Genomic DNA, 21,473 nt, shown 5'->3' with positions numbered 1-21,473 from the left:
TCAACATAAACAGGCAAAGATTTTTGGTTTGAATAAGACATCATATAAAATATGTTTGGTTGGATGATTAGATAGGAATAAAAATGTAAATGAATGAATAAAAATCGTGTGAGCTAAATTAAAAATTTTTAACTAAAAGTTAACATATACAATCTTTGTAAAATGTAAAATCTTTATTAAATTACTTTTGAAGTTTTTCGATATTGTGAATTCCAACACAACATGTTATTTAAAAACTCTAAAATATTCAGATTTCAGCAGTTAAAATAATTTTTTAAGGTATGAAAATTTTATTTATTTTTATTTATTTATTTATACTTTACTCTCTATATTTTTACAAAATTTGCTTAAACTAAGAGAATAAAAAATATGGCATTATTATTTAACAATAAAATAGTGTAAATGCCACAATAATTTAATTAAAAGTGTTGTTATTTAAATCTACAATTTCTTAATGCTTTAAATACTAGAAAAAACACTTTTTTTTTTTTTTGTTATTTTCCACAATTATTTGTTTCAATTTACCTTTACTAAACAAAAAAATAATTAACTTAAAGAATTTTTTAAATCTTATATTTTTCTTTTATTATACATATCTATATTATACTTATAATATCAAACTAGACTATTTAACAAATTATCTACCTCACCATGCTCAAAATTTAAAAGCCATTTTTTTACATTTTTAACAAAATTGTTTAAATTCCTAATAGCACGTATGTATATGTTCAGGAAGTTTATTAAACAAGCGAACAGAAGTTATGTCAAAAAAGTTTCGGTAATTTGTAGTTCTAAAAACTGGAATATTAACTAGAAATCTCTGATTAATACGTAAACCATAACGATTTGAAGCTCTACTGTTTAAACACCGCCTCTTAAGTAAAAAACCTTTAAAACCCTGTAATAGTAAAGTTGTCTAACTGGAAGAATTTTTAGGTTTCTGAATAAATCCATACTGTGAAATAAACGATGCCTGTTGCAAAGTTTTCTAATAACATATTTTGGCAAAATCAATAGTGGATATATTTTATTTTTATAAGTACCACCTCAACAACTTATGCCATATTGTAACTTAGAATGAAAAATGCCATAATAAAACATCAGTAGAATTTTTTGCAAACAAATTTTATTCAAACGATAAAAATTACGCAAAGTAGAGCGCAAATAAGATTTTAGAGCGTTTGTGTGCGCAGACCAATTCAACAAATTATCAAAAAATAATATAATAAATTCAACGTGCACATTTCCTTTTAACAAGTGAAAATACTTTTATTAACCCATCGTCAACGATTAATTAAATGAATTAAGATAAATAATATTTTTTTGATTAGAAAAAGTTATTGTTAGCTTTCTGTTTTATTGAAATTTATTGTTAATTTTGGGAGGCGGAGGTAGTAGAGGTAGAAAAGAATTTTACTCAAAAGAAATAAATTATTTATTTCAGTGCTTAAACTTTAGTAATTTTATGAAATTCACTATTTTCTGGCATTTCTAGAATTAAAAAAAAAACATGGCTTCGATGCAAAAAATGGAGATTTTATAATAAAGGGTAGGTGAAAATTATGTAGAGAAATAAGTTTTTCTTAATGACATATAAAACTTCAGCTTTCTATCTTAAAAGGTATATAAGTTTTGTAAACAGGGGCATAAAAGAATGTACGAACGGGGAAACTGGCAGACTGAAATTTAGGCTGTTTTCGAACGTATCGCAATATACGCCATAGATTATTGCCCTTAAAAAAATTTAAAATAAATAAAAAAGTTAAAGAAATATTTTAAGTAAAATGTGAATATTTAAAAAAGGAAAATAAGTAACTCAATAAATCGTAGTATAATAAGAAGAAATATGATAACTACAATTTTTCAAAACAAAATAAATTAAAAACGTATATAAAACATATCAAAGTGAACATATAATATCATAATAAAAATTTTTTTTACTTGCCTTTAATTTTTCCCCGTTCATTTGGTCTTTTTTTGTTTATTTTACAAAAAAATAAATATGAGCATGATATATTATATATGACATTATTTATTCAATGTTGCTATAACATTCAATATAATATATTGCATGTTATAGTATGTTTTTCGATTGACGTAACACTTGTTCACTAATGTAGCACTTGTTCTTTTTCGAAAAATTTGTTAACTGTCACCAATTTTTAGTTCGGAAAATATTAAAGTGCGATAAGTAAATAGTGCGCACTAAAGTATTTTCTGGAAGTGTAATTGCGAAGTGCAACTGCGAAATGCAGTTTTAGAACCAGTGTTTTTTCCAAATTTTGTGGTAAAAATTCTAGTTTGAGATTTTTTGTAAATCGTATGATTTTTTACGGCCTATTTCTTAAAAAGTACCTTTTGAATACGTGCATTGCTGCGAAGTTCATATATGCCCTTGCAGATCACCCTCCATGAGCTTCATTTCGCTGTGATTGTTTCCTAGTTGTATTTTGTGAGAAAACTTTTAAACTCTTTCTACGACCCCGACGCCTTGGCCTTATTGAAAAGCTTTCTGGCTTTTAGCCAAAGCCTTGAAAGCCCCTCATTCCTCCATAGGCATTTTCGATTTCTGCGCCTCAGCGTGACGGGCAAACACCCATATTTAGCAGTAATAATAGCCTTGCTTGCTAGTGCAATATGCTTTCATTGACACCAATCTGAGGACTGAGGCACCCGCTATCAAATAACAAATTCCATTTAAGTCTTATAAAGAGAATAACAACCTTAAAATTAAATATTAAACTTCGAGGGTTGAAATTTATAATTTTATTTTTTAAATTTATAATTTTTATTTAATATATATAATTAATTTTTTAAAATTTCTTATAAATTTTTTGGAAATATCAGGACTCGGGAATTGAGCCTAGAGCCGATTTTACAATATTCACCACATTTAAGGAACCCATTTTTTGAAAATTATTATTTGAGTTCTTTTTCGGGGTATTGGGGTGGCATAAAGCGAATATACTCTAAGAGCCGAAATTACATTTGTTTTAGGTATGGTAACTTAAAGCCCTTCAGCGCCCTTCAAAATTGAGAGAAGAATTTAAAGAACATTTTCCTAATTTTGTGTTACATTCTCGCTAAACTAGGTAATACACCTTGCCATCAGTTGTGTACTGAATACATCAGATATTTTTTCATATTATAATTATTTCTGATAATTAATTTTTTTTCGTACTATATTTTCAAACAAGTGCTATAAATAGATATTCGTGGATATCTTTATATGTATAAGTATAAATAACTATTTATAAATAAATTATACGAAAAATATGAAAAAATAAAAAATAAAAATAACAAAACTGGTCTCTAATTGACAAAAAAGCTCTTCTATATATATTTAAATTTAAGCTCTCATTTCATTAAAAACAATGACAACAAAAAAAAATTGCCAATGAATATAGACTTACATACACTTTAACCTAGTCCAAACAGATGCATGCCATTTTAGTCTAATATTCTTCAGAAATAAAATGTCTAATTTCATTCGCATTTAGGAAAAACTAGACTCGCCGTTATATTTACACGCACGCATATGTATTTTTTATTTTGACTTCTTTATTTTTATATTGACTACTTCGTTATATGAACTAATGCCCAATTGTGAACACTAAAAAGAATAACAATAAGTTAAAGACGTGAAAAATAAAAAGGATTTAAATAAATGGCTACGAATCAATCAAATTAACATTTCAACTATTTTGTATTACTCATATATATTTAATACCCCTTTCACTTATAATAACAATGTGAACCTGTCCTGATGAAAAGTATAGCCAGTTTACTTTAATCACATAATATATCAATGATGATCTGATATTAAGTATGTATGTATAAAAGGATAGGGAAAGAAATCTCGAAACCTGCATAAAAATAAAAAACCTGGATTTCAATATAAATTTAATTAAAGATTGAGTGTAAAGAAATGAAATATTAGAGCAACACTTCACTAAACAATAATACACATATAATAAATCAACGGTAGAATATGTTGTCAGAGTACGTTCTGACACAACTTATTGACAACTTAAACTGATATCAATCAATAACCGTAAGATTTTGGTATTTTGAATATTTGGATAGGGATCAATTATTTTTCATACGTGCTAATGCAAGACCTATAACAAAAAATCCCAAATAGCGTAAAGTAGTGTTAATTTATAAAAATGTAGAAGTTATAAAAATTTGTAATTCATACTTATTTCAAATACAAAAGAAAGTTTATCGATGACACTTGTAGCAAAATTGTAAATGAGCTCTAAAAATGAAGTAAAGAAATTAATTAAAAAAAAATCTGGTGTGATCAGCACATAACCAACCGTAATGTGTATTGTCTAGTTAAGTGAAAGTGTTACAGAATATTATAAAAATGTCTGTTAAATACTTCTTTCCAATTTTTAGGACATTAGTAAGGTTATAGTTAACATACCTAGAAAAATGTAAATTTGACTCTTAGAAAAGTTTCGCTTTGTGCTACCCGAATTCCCTAAAATGCTCGCCAGTTAATTTCGGTAAAAACCACAACTCAAATATCAAATTTCAAGAAATTCCATTAATTCGTTCCGTAGATATGGTTAAAAATGTAAAATCGTCCCGCAAATCAGTTTTCGAGCCCTGATCTTTCCAAAAAATTTATATGATCATTGTTTTAATACGAAGAATTTAAATACTAAATTTCAATGAAATCGGTCAATTATTTCTCTTTGTATACGCAAAAATGTATATTTGGCCCGTAGTAAACGCATAATTGGTGACATCTGATTTCTTCCAAAAGTTAAGAGGTTTCTCGGACGGTCGAGCGAAGTTTATGAATGAAATTTCAAGTAAATCGGTTGACATATCCCAAAAGTTGATCAATCCGTGCCACAGTGGAAATAAACTTACACATAAAATTTTATCAAAATCGGTTCAGTCGAACTTGAGATACAGGCGTGTACACATGGACCGACTGACCGACAGGTTGCTAAAAATAGTTTATTTACACTTCCCTATTATGGAGAAATGTATTCCCATCGAAAACTCGGTATGCAAAATTTGTTGTTATCATATAACCTACATATAGTATACATATACAATACGGTCGGTAACAAAGAATTTACAAATGTAACTGAAAAAATTTTTATTTTCAAAAATTCAATAGATGATAATTATTTGAATAATTTAATTTCAAACGCTAGGGGAAGAATTTTCAAAGATAAATTGATTTCTAGTAGATTTTTCCTTGTTATATCCTGATTCACACACTTCATTCACTTCCATCCTCATTCACTAAGGAGTAATCCTTCAACAATTGATTTAATTTTGACAATTATCTTTTATAAACGCTCCTCATGTTATAAATCGATTAATTATGGTTACTTATGTACCTATATTCTTTGAAATAAATCAAAATCTATTCATAAAAAGTCCTGCTATTGTTTTCTAAATTAATGCAAACTGGGCAAAATTCAAGAACACATTGTCTTCCAAAATAAATTTGAAAGAAATATAGAAATTAGAGGACCCAAATAATAAAATTGTAGATTTCCATGTTCAAAATATAATCACTTAAGTGGATAGGTATTCAAATAGAAGAAGTTTAGCAACTAATTATTCAAAAAATATATTTTAGACGCATTTGGTAAAAGTCAAACTTTATTTTTAGAGCACGTGCTTTTCACCTAAATAACAAAATTAAGGAGAATATATATTTTTTATTTAACGGTAATAAAACTATAAAATAATATTAAAAGCAAATAAAAATATCGTTCCCTCGCCCAAAGAGGCATAGTGGGAGCATAATATTCAGAATAGAAAATTCTACTTTTAACAAATTATTTTAACATTCATTAGAAAATAAACTTCATAAAAGTTAAACATTTAATAGTCTATGTATTACATAAGTAATAATCTGCGAACAACTAATATTTTAATTTAATTAAAGAAATTATATAATAATAAAGTTGGGTCAAACCAATGGTTTGTAATGTAGTACTTTTCCCTTCAACAAATGAAAATAATAATGGATTCTAATTTTTTAACATTTTCTTCAATCTTTAATTTAATTTTATATAATAAACTTAAATTAAAGTGAGCTTTTAATTTGGAAAAATAAAAACAGAATATTATAGATTTTAGGCAATAAAAAAAGGTGAAATCATTGGAACTTTAACATATAAATTTTAATTTTTAAGGTTCCTACGATATTTTAAATCTCTTTGTTGCACTCTTGGATAAATGAACGTTTAATTTTGTCTTTATATAACCAAAATGAAAAAAAAGCTATTTAACGTTTATAAAATGGGGGTGTCAATAATTGGTTAAATTTTTGCTGAATTTCTATTATTGACATGGGGTGTCAATAGCTGTATACTAAAATTTGCACATTTTGCAAGCTAAGAGCTACAAAGAAACTTTATTTTAGTAAAATAAAATAATTATAGTGATTATTTAAACTTGAGTTACATCCGATATTTGATAACATATGTATATGTATTTGTACTCATATATACATACATTCATGTTCGTTTTTTAAGCTTTTCTGGCATTTTACTAATATATAACAAAGTTTTATAAAAATTTATATAAGAACTGCTTTTAATGCATATAGCGCTTATATAAGAATTGTGAAGTATGTAAACTTACTTGACGATGTTTGATCAAATATCCTTATTAAAATAGCAGCTGTTGCGTTGCATTTTTGAGAAGCCTGGGATTAAATCTTATACATATATAAAAGGATCAAACTAAATGTAACAGATAAAACTAATTCCTATAAAAGATATTTTAAGTGTGTACTTATTGTAATTATTGCAATAAAACTATTATTTTTACTTAAATTGTATTTTCTATTATTTTCTCAGGAAGATATGTCAATAACTGTACATTTATACTATGTCAATAGTTGTACCAGGGTGTCAATAATTGTACTTTTGGATATTAACATAAACAAATTTAATTGTTGATACTTTTATTTAACATTTTATAAATTTTAGTAAATTATTATGAAAGAGCTATATTCAATTTATATTTTACGATGTTCAAATTTTTATAACTGTGTATAGAATAATTGTATGAGGAATACCGCTTAAGAATGTCAATAAATGTATCCTGTACGCTACATTATTAAAATTGTTTTCATTCATATACGAATATATTCCAAAAATTACATACGCTTAGGATGAGCAATGTATTCAATTTTGGAAATAAACCAAAAAAAATCTGATGTGGTCAGCACATAACAGACCGCATTGTGTATTGTCTAGTTAAGTGAAAGTGTTACGGAATATTATAAAAAAGTCTGTTAAATACTTCTTTCCAATTTTTAGAGCATAAGTAAGCTTATTGTTAACAAACCGTAGATATGGTGAAGAATGTAAAATCGCCCGCAAACCAGTTTTCGAGCCCTGATCTTTCCAAAAAATTTATATGTTCATTGCTTTAATACGAGAATTCAAATATTAAATTCCAATGAAATCGGTTGATTATTTCTCTTTATATACACAAAAATGTATATTTGTCTCGTAGTAAACGTCCAGTTGCCGATGCCTGTTTTCTTCCAAAAGTTAGGGATTTTTGCGGACGATCGAGCAAAGCTTATATATGAAATTTCAAGTAAATCGGTTGAATATTTTCTTCAAAATGGTCAAAAATGTAAAACAGGCCCGCTAAAAAATGCAGTTCCCGAGGCCTGATATATCCCAAAAGTTGATCAATATGTGCCGTGGTCGAAATAAACTTGCATATAAAATTTCATCAAAATCGGTTCATTCCAACTTGAGATACACGTGTGCACACACAGACCGACAGACCGACAGGTTGCTAAAATTAATTTATTTACACTTCCCTACCATGGAGAAGTGCGTTCCCACCGAAAACTCGATATGCAAAATTTGTTGTTATCATATAACCTACCTATTGTATACACAATACGGTCGGTAAAAAAGGTACAGCTGATTTAATTGTGCTAGCCATGGTAATTTATTTATTTTGTGATTGATTAGCAATGTTTATGAACAAACTTGTTTAGCAACATTTGTTTATGAACACAAATATAGCGCTGTTTACAGTGTTTATGAAAGGGCCTGTTAATGTTTTATATGAAACAGAGATCAGAGCAAAATAATGCAAATAATTTATAAGTATATGTAATTGTTTTATTTCGAAAAATTAAAATTTCTTGTTGATTCTTGTTGTCTAATGCTGTAACAATAATAAAATCCTACTATAATTTTTACAAATTAACAAGAAATATATATACCTATATAAATTTAAGTAAAAAATTATGTGGTTGTAAGGTAATGTAAGTAAAAAGATTCGATTTACCAAATTCCGAGTTACGGACAACATGAGTGTAATAAATTTGCTAACTCAAAAAATAATAAACTTACTTTGTGTTATAGTTCTATACAAATGGGCTTGTGTCTGACGCTATAAACTTTTTAGATAGTTAACCTAACAATTAAATTTAATATATTTCTGTCAAACAAATAAAGAAATATATTTGTTCACTAAAAAATAAAAAATTCTCCGGGAGTAATGGCATCAGAAATATCATGTTGAGAAATCTTGAAAATAAATTCTTCGCTTACCTTTGTAAAATACCTAAAATCAAGGCATGCTTTAAAAATTGGATATTTTGCAGAAGCATGGAAAACAGCATTCATTGCGTCCATTGGAAAATCCAACAACACAAGCTCCAACCCAATAAGTTTACTTAACTCTTTAAGCAAAATATTTGAAAAATATCTAAAACAAACCTATGTCTAAAATATCTAAGACAAACCTAATATACAGCAAGCTTAATTTGTTAAAATTGAGAGATTACAAAGAAATGATGCAAGTAGTTCATGTGCATAATATTGTAGAACTTTCAACAAAAAAATGAAAACTTCCAGAACTACAATACGAGAACGGCCAGAAACATAAGATCTAAGTGTCAATTTAAATAGACTTGAATCGATTTACAACTCCGGCATCAAACTATACAACGTGTTACCAGCTGACATAAAAATCTGCAGCGAATTTCAAAAGGCAATATAGGAAATTGAAAATTGACAAATGCAAGGCAATTTAGAAATACACATATAATATTTGTATACACCTTTTTTTTCGTTTTGCTATTTGTCTCAAAATTTTATTCTGATTTATAATCATAACTAATTTTTACCGACCATATTGTGTAAACAATAGGAAGGTCATGTGATGGCAACAAATTTTGCATATCGAGTTTTCGGTGGGAATGCACTTCTCCATAGTAGGAAAGTGTAAATAAACTATTTTTAGGAACCTGTCGGTCTGTGTGTGCACGCGTGTATCTCAGGTTCGGCTGAACCGATTTTGATGAAAATAAACTTTTCGACCATGGCACGGATTGATCAACTTTTGGTATATATGAGGCCTCTTGAACTGAACCTTTTTGCGAGCCTGTTTTACATTTTTGCACATTTTGAAAAAAATATTCAATCGATTTACTTGAATTTTTATATATAAGCTCAGCTCGACCGGCCGCGAACTCTCCTAACTTTTGGAAGAAATCAAGTGTCAGCAACTAGAAGTTTACTACGGGCCAAATATACATTTTTGCGTATATAAAGAGAAATAATCAACCGATTTCATTGAAATTTGATATTTGAGTTCTGGTTGTTACCGAAACTAACTGGCGAATTTCAGTGAATTCGGGTAGCATAAAGTGAAACTCTACTAAGAGCAAAATTTACATTTTTCTAAGTATGTTAACTATAAGCTTACTAATGTCCTAAAAATTGGAAAAAAGTATTTAACGGACATTTTTATAATATTCTGTAACACTTTCAGTTAACTAGACAATACACATTGCGATCGGTTATGTGCTGACCACATCAGATTTTTTTATTTTTATCCCTTTCTTCTTCTTTTCAAAATTTAGAATTATTTTAATGTTAGGTAATGGATGTTTCACATTCTTAGGTTAACATTTAGATCTCATGGAGTTATATGTTGATATTGTCTTAATTCTTGTTAAATCTTATTTTTTCAAATTTTTGCAATACATTTTGTAATTTTTTAAATAAAAAAAAGGAAAAAAACAGGTACTTTGTTAAATGAATTATAAATACATAGTACCTTTTTGTTACATTCTACACGAGCCAATGCGTTCACTTGAGATAAATGAAATAAATAAATAAATAAAAAATAAATAACGAAATATGATGATAACTCCTTGATTCCCCCAAGAGTTTGGGTTTCGTGCTGAGTATTCCACCTGTCATCAAGTTGCCAGAATAAACAAAAACGTATCCTTAATGTTCTCATAATAAGATGTCTGCTGGAATGATAATTTTGGATATTAAAAACCTTTTGACTCAGTTTTCCAAATGTATAAATTCAAATGTATTCAAATGTGTGCAATTAAATTTTCTAACATGTCATGGTTGCTAAAGAAACGGCGAACTTTTTGATATAATTGCAGGAACTCCTCAGGGCTCTATTTTGTCTCCAATTCTATATAATGTATATCAGATATATTTATATCTGACTCTCCAAATTGACAAACTGTTATATTGGCCTACATATGAAGAATGATACCGCCATTCTTCGAAAAGTCCGTCTAAAATTCTGTCTAATCTTGAAAATGCATACTTTGTGAATATTTTTTGAAATGAAAAATCAAAATGTACTAGACTTAGACTTTTATATCCTCTAATAAATCGCAGGTCCAAATTCAGCACCAACAACGAAATGTTAATTATATATTTTTGTGTACATACTTATAATAATATATACAAAAATGACATAAAATTACGTAATAGTTATCTTATAATTTAAGTAATATAAATTTAGGTTTATTTTTAAGTTAAGATTCGGTTTAGGCTAAAGTTCCTAAAGCACATAATAAAATAAAAGATTAAAGAAGAAAAGCAATTACTGTAACACATGTAATTTTTAATTTGTAAAGATAGCAAGATTGTCTAAGAAACTCCATTTTTAATTACCGCTTTCGACCATTAAAATTTTCTTAAAATAATGTTTTTCAAATAAGTATTAAACAGCTTTGCTATTTATTTTTAAGCTTTGGCAGACAAGTTTATACTTAAAAACAATTTTTCGTAAACAATAACTTTTTCATCGTACCTTTAAAGTAAAAGTTTATGAGAATACTACTGTTTTTTTTTGTCTAATATCTAAGTTAATTTAAAACTTGTAAGATTTTCAGTCATTCTAATATATAACATTTTCATTAATTTTTTTAACGTTTCATTTTGAAAAATATAGACTTTATAAAAATAAGCAAATTCTAAACTTTTTCAAAACTCTTATTGTCTTTTTGTTTTTCATTTTCAGAAGAAAAACTTAGCTTATAGGCGTCGCGCTGATCGGCCCCGACATAAGGGGCCATGACGCGTTGGCCCTTTGAACTGCTCCTACTGCTCTCGGTGGCAGCAGCTATTGCCCCGGGTGCAATTTCACACTATAATAATAATTATTATGACAATAGAACTGCATTAACTGTGGGATATTTAACTGCAATGAAGGGTGAAATGAGAGATAAACAAGGATTGGCTATTTCTGGGGCCTTAACAATGGCTCTCGAAGAGGTAAAATAGGGAGATATTCTATAGTATAAATAATAATTTTCTATATTCATTTATTGTTATAGGTCAATAACGATACAAACTTATTGCCAAATGTCCGACTTGATTTAAGATGGAATGATACTCGTGGTGATACGGTTATTGCAACAAGAGCAATAACTGAAATGATATGTGATGGAATTGCAACATTCTTTGGACCAGAAGGACCTTGCAACGTTGAAGCGATTGTTTCACAAAGTAGAAACATACCAATGATATCGTATGTAAGTTGTTTATAGATTTACAAAGAGACTTAGTAAATGATATTATTCTAGGTATTCGACTTTCGCTCATATGCCTTGAAGTAAAACTAGTATAATGCAATAACTTTATGCAATATACTAGTCCCCTAAAATGTAAAATGGCCCTGTAATGCAATAACTTTTTGGTTTATTCAGTTTTACTTTAATAATTTTTTTACAAACTTTTAATATAGTTTGAATTTTCATCTGAATTTGAAATTATAAAAAAGGCAGTTTTCGCATGGTAAAAACTTTTAACCATGTTATAAAATTTTCACCATAACTTTGAGAAATATCTTAACATATCAAACTAACATAGTAAAAAAAAATCTGATGTGGTCATCACATAACCAACCGCAATGTGTATAGTCTAGTTAAGTGAAAATGTTACAGAATATTATAAAAATGTCTGTTAAATACTTCTTTCCAATTTTTAGGACATTAGTAAGCTTATAGTTAACATACCTAGAAAAATGTAAATTTGGCTCTTAGTAGAATTTCGGTTTGTGCTACCCGAATTTCCTAAAATGCTTGCCAGTTAGTTTCGGTAACAACCAGAACTCAAATATCAAATTTCAAGAAATTCCATCAATTCGTTCCGCAGATATGGTTAAAAATGTAAAATCGGCTCGCAGATCAGTTTTCGAACACTGATCTTTTCAAAAAATTTATATGTTCATTGTTTTAGTACGAAAAACTTAAATATTAAATTTTAATGAAATCGGTTGATTATTTCTCTTTATATACACAAAAATGTATATTTGGCCCGTAGTAAACGTCTAGTTGCTGAGACCTGATTTCTTCCAAAAGTTAGGAGGGTTCGCGGACGGTCGAGCGAAGCTTATATATGAAATTTCAAGCAAATCGGTTGAATATTTTCTTTAAAATGTTCAAAAATGTAAAACAGGCCCGCTAAAAAGTGCAGCTCCCGAGGCGTGATATATCCCAAAAGTTGATCAATCCGTGCCATGGTCGAAAAGTTTATTTTCATCAAAATCGGTTCAGCCGAACTTGGGATACACGCGTGCACACACAGACCGACAGGTTGCTAAAAATTGTTTATTTACACTTCCCTACTATGCAGAAGTGCATTCCCACCGAAAACTCGATATGCAAAATTTGTTGCCATCACATAACCTACCTATAGTATACACAATGCGGTCGGTAATTAATGCAATAAAAAATCGGTACAAGGAACTTCAAAAGTCACATAAATTTCATTCGTGTGACAACCAAATCATATCGTAATGATTCATATAACGTAATAAAGAAAAGTATTATTCGTTAAGGAGTGTGTCTCCTATATTAGAGTACTGGATAAATACATCTAATATGGATTCTAAAGAGACTTAGGAGTCCAAATTTTTATTTTGCATAAAATTGTTTAGAAGAAAAATTTACAAGCTCTCTATGAACTGTGATTTTAAAGTAAGGTAGAAAAAATTTCTTTGGTATATTTAAATCCATCTATAGTTTGAACTTTTGAAACTTTTGTTTTATATTTCAAATTCAAATTTATGGTTAAAAATTTTTTATTAGGGTTGAATGCTTCTTAAAATTTGAAAATAAAATAAAATAGACAATCCTTTTTTGTTCAGTGAAGTAAAGAACACGTAATTCTGTTATAAATTAATTTTAGTTTCATGCAAAAATTAAATAATTTATATTATTAAAGTTATCAAACAATTTTAATATAAAATATAATATAAAATTTAATGTAATAATTTATATAAATTATAATATTAAAAATATATAATGTTATAAAATATCATACAATAATTTTTCCTTGTTACTTAAATCTTATGGCCAGTGTAGGTAAAACTATATTCTGTTCCTTACCACTCTGACAAGATTCAATATGGAAATTAATAAACTTTAATGTCAGAATTTTATTATGCTATTAATCTTAAGGATTTCGGAATATTTGTGGCAATATGTTAACCCAATAACTTTCAAGGTGGTTCTTAAAGTTAACTTTATGTTCAGTCATTGCAAAATAATACTATGCTTTGCACGTATCTGTCATTTAAGTTTCATAAATACCTTAATATATTTTTATATGCTTATTAAGGATTATCTATTCGCATATTGTCACAAGTTAAGAAAAAAGGTGATTATGAGGAGAAAAAGAAAATTATTTTTCTATCGATTTTTGATTTACAGAAAGTATAATAAACATTTTTATCCTTTATTTTTGAACTTCTTCATTTAAATTTACTTTTATTTCTTAATCCACTTCAACTTCTGTTTGTTTTTCTTTTTTTCATTAAATTTCAAACTCTTATTTTTCTTTTTTAAGAACATTTTGTTGTATTAAATATCAAAGTTTTTAAGCTTCGTTTATTTTCGCGCATCTTAAAAATGAGTTTCAGCGTGTGAGAAAAATGTGTCCCATCTAGTTCATCCAAAAGAACAAATAATTACTCCAGTTACTGCATTGGAATAGTAATAGTTGCAAGTTTATTCTTTCACAAAATTAAGAAATAATGGTCTGAAATTTAAGAATTTGAAAGTAAAATTAAGAAATAATGGTCTGAGATATAAACATAAGTGTATGTTTTTGATCAGGGTCAAATTTTGAGTCGATTTCGTTCAACGATGGTTCGAAAACTATAATTTACCAGAACTACGCTTACCAAATTTTCTCAAGTCACAAATAATTTATGATAGTAAATGTCGTAACCTTATTTAAATTGAATGTGATCGAGGTAATGGTTCTGGTAGCGGCTCTTCAACCTCAAAAGTTATTTGGCTATATTTCAGAAATTATTGAAGCTATAATATAGAAATTTCACACAAGCAAATACATATATTATTTGAACTGTTATGTTCAATATAATGTATAAAGAAATATGATAACATAGCCATTAATTTTCATTAGGAATTGTTGAGTGCTTATGATAACTGGCATACAACTTCAAAAGTTATTTGGCTACACTTTGGAAATTATAGAACCTACACTATTGACATTTCGCACAAGCAAATATTTTATTAGGGACTTCGAAACGGGACATTTGGAATTTTTTCCATAGAAGTCGTTCATGTAGTCTACACCTATGTTTTTTAAAAGTTACCTCTATTATATCTACAATTTATTATATTTCTTTAGCTGTACCTGACCGTTGCTGAAGTGGTTATGACACCGGTTCACCACGAAGGGCTTCGGGTTCAAACCCTAGTCAGGTCACTATAAAGTATTATATTTAATATTATAACTTACCTTATATATAAAATATGGTATACAAGTAATTCTCATATACTCATAACTTCGACATTAAAAAAAACTAAGAAAAATAAACAGTAAATATAAAATAACCTTAAATATTTAATATAATGAAAAAACTACGGCAGGCTAGTCATCTACATAGTTAAAACTTTATAACGCAATGAAACTGTGGCATGGCTATCTATGATGTCATGCACTAACCCTATGCTCCCCATATGAGTGAAAAAAGAACCAAGAAAAATATTTGGTTAAATAAGTGGTTAATAAATGACATTGCGCTAATTGTAAAATGCACATATAAATTGAAATAAATATTCAAAATTATATCGTAAAATCTTTTCTTTCCTTTTGAGATATCTATAATTTTGCCTGCATGATTTACAGTCTGTTTGATGAAATATTTATGTTTGTCGCTGGTACATTTAACAACTATTAAAATCACTTCAACGTACGTTTTGTGTTCACATTCAAAAAAATCTGATGTGATCAGCACATAACCGACCGCAATGTGTATTGTCTAATTAATTTGAAAATGTTACAGAATATTATAAAAATGTCTGTTAAATACTTCTTTCCAATTTTAGGACATTAGTAAGCTTATAGTTAACATACCTAGAAAAATGTAAATATGGCTCTTAGCAGAATTTCGCTTTGTGTTACCCGAATTCCCTGAAATGCTCGCCAGTTAGTTTCGGTAACAACCAAAACTCAAATATCAAATTTCAAGAAATTCTATCAATTCCTTCCGTAGATATGGTGAAAATGTAAAATCGGCCCGCAAATCAGTTTTCGAGCCCTGATCTTTCCAAAAAATTTATATGTTCATTGCTTTAATAGCAGGAAGTCAAATATTAAATTTCAATGAAATCGGTTGATTATTTCTCTTTATATACCCAAAAATGTATATTTGTCCCGTAGTAAACGTTCAGTTGCTGAGGTCTGATTTCTTCCAAAAGTTAGGAGGCTTCGCGGTCGGTCTAGTGAAGCTTATATATAAAATTTCAAAAATGTGAAACAGGCCCGCTAAAAAGTGCAGTTCCCGAGGCCTGATATATCCCAAAAGTTGATCATTCCGTGCCATGTTCGAAATAAACTTACATATAATAATTCATCTAAGTCGGTTCACCCGAACTTGAGATACACGCGTGCACACACAGATCGACAGACCGACAGACTGACAGACCGACGGACCGACAGGTTGCTAAAAATCGTTTTCTTACACTTTCCTACTATTTCACACCGAAAACTCGATATCCAAAATTTGTTGCCATCACATAAACTACCTACTGTATACACAATGCGGTCGGTAAAAAGAATATATTGCTGAAAAATGTGTGAAATTTTGCCATACTTGTACAGTATAATGGTAATAGTGACATTTTGTGCAAATGTAAAATAGATAAAAATCATAAGATTGCGTTTTAGTCAAAAATTGACAGATATCAGAAAACAGTATGTGCGAGTTATGAGCAAATAATATGTGGAAGTTGTGAGTAAATGAACACACATTTCAAAATATTTTAAAATAACGTTGAAATCAACTTTGCAATTCTTTAATTATGTGGTAATGAACAGATTTTAAGCGGTTTAATAAAATATTATTATTTTTAAGTAGAAAACAAGGACTAATTATATCTTATCAACATGCTTATATTCAATTCATTTTCCTCGTTTTAGAAGCATAAAATATGTCACTCTATTTATATTTATTGCAATACTTGAAATTTTGCGTAAACGCGCTTATATCAGTTTTATTTTCTTCATAAATTTTTGATTTATTTAACTATACGTTAAGATTTTGTTTACATATTTAGCAATATTGGTTTTCTTTTTAAAGATGAGTGTATCTATTTTGCTTTTCTGCTATTACGTTAATTTTTTAAGACTTAAGGTACAGGAAATTAAAAATTCTAAAATACTTTAACTCTCAAGAGACGTTATGTTAAAGTTCTATAAATTTACCTTTTACTTAATATATCTTGTGCTTTTTCTTCTGAATAAAATATAATGACTACAAAATATTATAATAAATATAAAGTATGAGTTTTTCCAGTTAATTTTTTTTCATTGAAGTAAAAAAAATTAAACATTTCTTATAAAATATATTTTCCTATTTGATCAAATATTTTTGAATATTACTTGTTATTTTTCAGAAATGTTCGGATTATCAAGCATCAGTTATACCAACATTTGCAAGAACAGAACCGCCAGATACGCAGGTAATTAAAATAAACTATTTTTTTCGTTTATTCCCGCAAATTCAATTGCGAATTTTTTTATGACGGGTTATATTATCACCATTTCGTTTGTATTCTGTGTTCAACTTGAGAATATTGGGAGCTGCAATATTCGACCTAGAAATTTTTTGTTTGCAATCACAAATTGTTAGCAATGTATTAATTTGCTAATATAAATATAAGTATGCAATATTCAATTTCCCCAAATTCTGTAGAATATCGTAAAGAATTCTGTTAAATATACATACATTATAGATGTACCTATGTATTGACGATGCCTGTGTATTTTAAGTATAACAAGGATTACTTACTGAGGAATCAAACGATGTGCTTATAATTATTCCGGTTTTTAGCACTTTTCCAAAAAATTTTTTGAAAAAAGTGCTTATTAGTTTCACTCTGTCCGTCCGTCCGTTTGTCCGTGTGTCTGTTTACAAAACTTTTACAATCTTGAAGATAGAAAGCTGAAATTTTATGTGTACATAGATTTTTACTAGAAACTAATTTTCGTAGAACATAATTTTTACTCTAAAAGTTATCTCCCCCCATCTAAAAGTTGGTGACCAGACACCTCATCATACGAGACATTTCATCATTGTAACATTTCATCATTGTAACATTTCATCATTATAGCAATTCATCATTGCACATTTCAACATTATAGCAATTCATCATTATTGTATTTCATCACCATAACATTTCATCACTAAGATGCCTGTGATCTTAAGATCACAGATAAACTGGCCTTGCAAAGAAATTTCTTATCAGATTATGATTTAATATACCCTTGGTGCACAGCAGCAGTGCCCTCATTCTTAGCTGACTATCGAACTTACAACATCTCTTGTAGAACTCTTTCAGGTAAAGTGATATTAAAGCAAATTTATATAATAATAAGCTATAGTAATTAATCTAGACAATTCTTTTTTAATTTAAAAGCAAAAGTTAATTTAAATGCTTTGATCACTGTGGCACAATTTCTCACTGGGCAAATTGGTAAGTTGCCCATGTAAATTATGAAGCGCTCGGCGATCACCAATATAAATTCAATAAGCAAATTGCCCATTGAAATTGTATTGGCGACTGTCAGTAGCTGCACTGTGCAACAAAACTGCAAACTGCTTCAACATGTTGCCAAAATTGTTCAGTATGTTAATTACTTAATTACACTTACATGTACTTATGTTTGCAAAATGCACTTTATGCAATGATAAAATGTTATGGTGATGAAATTCAATAATGATGAATTGCTATAATGTTGAAATGTGCAATGATGAATTGCTATAATCATGAAATGTTACAATGATGAAATGTTACAATGATGAAATGTCTCGTATGATGATATGTCAGGGAACCCTAAAAGTTATACCCCCCTAAAATCTAGATATAAGAAATTTTAATAAAAAATATTCTAAAATTTAGATATAAGATTATACATTTGTAATATTATGTTCTTATTATTAGAAGAAAACAAATAAAGAAAAAAAAAACCCTAAAAATGCAATTTTTCAACTACTTGTTGTAGTAGAACCATATGCATTTTCCAAATTTTAGGAACGCAGAAAGGCAGTGGGTTGCTTCTTTTATCACGGCATCTTATACGTGAATTTTAAAAAAGCAAAATGTAAAAATTTACCATTTGCCGTTAAAATTTACCGTTATATAAAATAAGTTTTTCTCAAATTTTTAATGTTGTTTATCTTCTAGTTCCCAGGTTGTGGGAGCCTAAATAATTAATTGAGCCAAATAGTTCATTTCGTTAGAAGAAAATTTTTTCCATCTCCACCCCCTCTCAAGTTATCGCCTCTTGAAATTTGTAAAATTTGAATTTTTGACGCTTATATTTCCGAAACAGTAAGCTTTTTCAAATTTCTATAAACACAGAAAGCTAATAGTAAATTCCATGACATTAAGAAATATAATTATTTTTCTTAACTCACGCAATTAAACTTTAAAATCGAGCATTATGTTAATCCTTTTTAAATTAATTTTTGCTTTCAAAAACTGCATAAACTGTTCATCCTAAATATATGCAATCCTAGAAATAGTTTCGTATATGAATGAAAATAATTTTAATAGTGCGGTAGGTATACATAGATTGTTTTTCAAAGCAGTATTTTCACTTGTTGAAGGGAAAAGTGCTGCAATACAAACCATTGATTCGACCCAACTTTATTTATTTTATTCTTGTGAAAAATTTCGTTAAAAATTTAATAAATTTCGCACAGATTTGTAGGTAAGTATGTAGTCTTATAAGGGGAATAAATTTATTTTTGAAAATATCAAGAATTGATATCTTTTGCCTAGATAGATGTAAATATGTATGCGTATAAATATAATTTGAGTTTGAATTCGGTTCCAAGAAAAAAGGATGTACAAAACAAAATCTATTTAATAAAAGATTGATCTTCATATTGGGATTTCATTTATTATTTTGTCTCTGTAGCAAATAAAATTTTAAAATTTACTATTATTAAAAATGATTGCCTCAGGTGACAAATTTTAAATGATTATTTATTTATCAAAGACAAATTTTTAAGAGAATATTTTAATTAAAATAAAATTCTTTATTGAACTTTAATTTGTTTGAATACATGCAATCATACATATATGATTTTCTAAATACCTATCTGTAAGATTTCCTTTCAACATTTTTTGAAATTTTATTGTACGGCATTCATTTCCTGTTTTTTTTTCATTTTATTTATTTTACACCTACAGAACTTATATAATATTATATAAGACTTCGTTTTATATCTATTTAATTTACAAATTATTTGTTTTGTTGAAATCAATTGAAATATATATACTTACTCTAATTTAAACTGATATACAAAATATTGAAATAAATTATGGGAAATTATAATCAATATATCAATCATAATAATTTTTATTTCTATAATATGTATGTATATATCTGTATGTAAATGTAATTATATTTGCCAATGGTTTGTGTTATAGCACTTTTCCCCTAAACAAGTGAAAATTCTGCTTTAAAAAAGTCTATGTATACCTACAACACTATTAAAATTATTTTCATTCATAAACGAAACTATTTGTAGGATTGCATATTACCGTTAGCTTTTTGCGTTTATAGAATTTTAAAAAAACTTGCGGTTTCGGATATATAAGGAGTCAAAAATTCAAATTTTACAAATTTCAAGAGGCGATAACTTGAGAGGGGTGGAGGTGGAAAAAAATATTCTCCTAACGAAATAAAGTATTTATTAGTGTTTAAAAGCTGATGAAATTTCAGGTTCCTGCAACCTGGGGTGTAGAAAAAAAACGACATCAAAAATTTGGAAAAAAAGGATTTTAGATAACGGTAAATTTTAGCGGCCATTTCGTTTTTTTAAAGTTTGAATATAGTATGCCGCGATAGGAGAAGTAAGCCACTGCTTTTATGCGTTTGAAAAATTTAAAAAATGCTTATAGTTTTATTGCAATTAATAGTTAAAAAATGGCATTTTTAGGGTTTTGGGAGGGTATAACTTCTATAAAGTTTTATAAAGTTTCAGCTTTCTATCTTCAAGGGTGTAAAAGTTTTGTAAACAGACACACGGACAGACGGACGGACGGACAAAGTGAAACTAATAAGCAATTTTTTTCAAAAATTTTTTAGAAAAGTGTTAAAAAGTGGCCACATTATTGGATATCGTTTTCCTCTTCTCACCTCTCATGGTTTTCACATATTTGATTTGACATTTTTTCCAAAAGGCAGGTTGTTTCTCGTACTGTCCGACAAAGGTTAAGTTATTCAAAGTTATTATGTTGGGTATTTTCAAAGTGATCAAAATGTAAAATTGCTCCGTAAAAAGGTTCAGTTTCCTGTTAGAATAGTAGATCAATTCGTTACACCACTAAGGTAAACTCAGTTCAACTGAACTCTTTAAAAATACTTTATATACGTCTTCCTACCTTGCTGTGTGCAATGTGGACAGTAATAAATGAAAATGTTCATGTAAAATTTTATATACATATTTATTTATGTATTATATAAATCGATGTATATGTATGTGCTATATATACGTAAGGATTTAAGGAGCTATTTTCCAAATATGAGAAGCGAATAATGTTATATTCCTTTAAAAACAGGACTTTTGGTTAAAAATCTACAATTTCTTAGAGAAAAGTACAAATTAAACATTATTTATTTAGGGTAAGTACGTATGTG

At 28.1% G+C, this 21,473-nt stretch overlaps 1 protein-coding gene across 2 annotated transcripts in view; it reads left to right on the top strand.

Annotated features, from left to right (window-relative positions):
* Nucleotides 1-21,473, top strand: part of LOC129605862 (receptor-type guanylate cyclase Gyc76C-like) — a 129,032-nt gene that overhangs the window by 87,492 nt on the left and 20,067 nt on the right. For both annotated transcript variants that reach the window (XM_055515850.1, XM_055515849.1), the window contains exons 3-5: nucleotides 11,305-11,558; nucleotides 11,621-11,818; nucleotides 17,216-17,281. In XM_055515850.1, coding sequence (XP_055371825.1) covers nucleotides 11,358-11,558; nucleotides 11,621-11,818; nucleotides 17,216-17,281 — 465 coding nt within the window. In that variant the 5' untranslated portion in view covers nucleotides 11,305-11,357. The remainder of the gene's footprint in view (nucleotides 1-11,304; nucleotides 11,559-11,620; nucleotides 11,819-17,215; nucleotides 17,282-21,473) is intronic.

This window comes from Condylostylus longicornis, unplaced genomic scaffold (assembly GCF_029603195.1).
Source record: "Condylostylus longicornis isolate FDR11 unplaced genomic scaffold, ASM2960319v2 ptg000016l, whole genome shotgun sequence".
NCBI classification, from domain to species: Eukaryota; Metazoa; Arthropoda; class Insecta; order Diptera; family Dolichopodidae; genus Condylostylus; species Condylostylus longicornis.
This window is presented reverse-complemented; position numbering and strand designations above follow the sequence as displayed.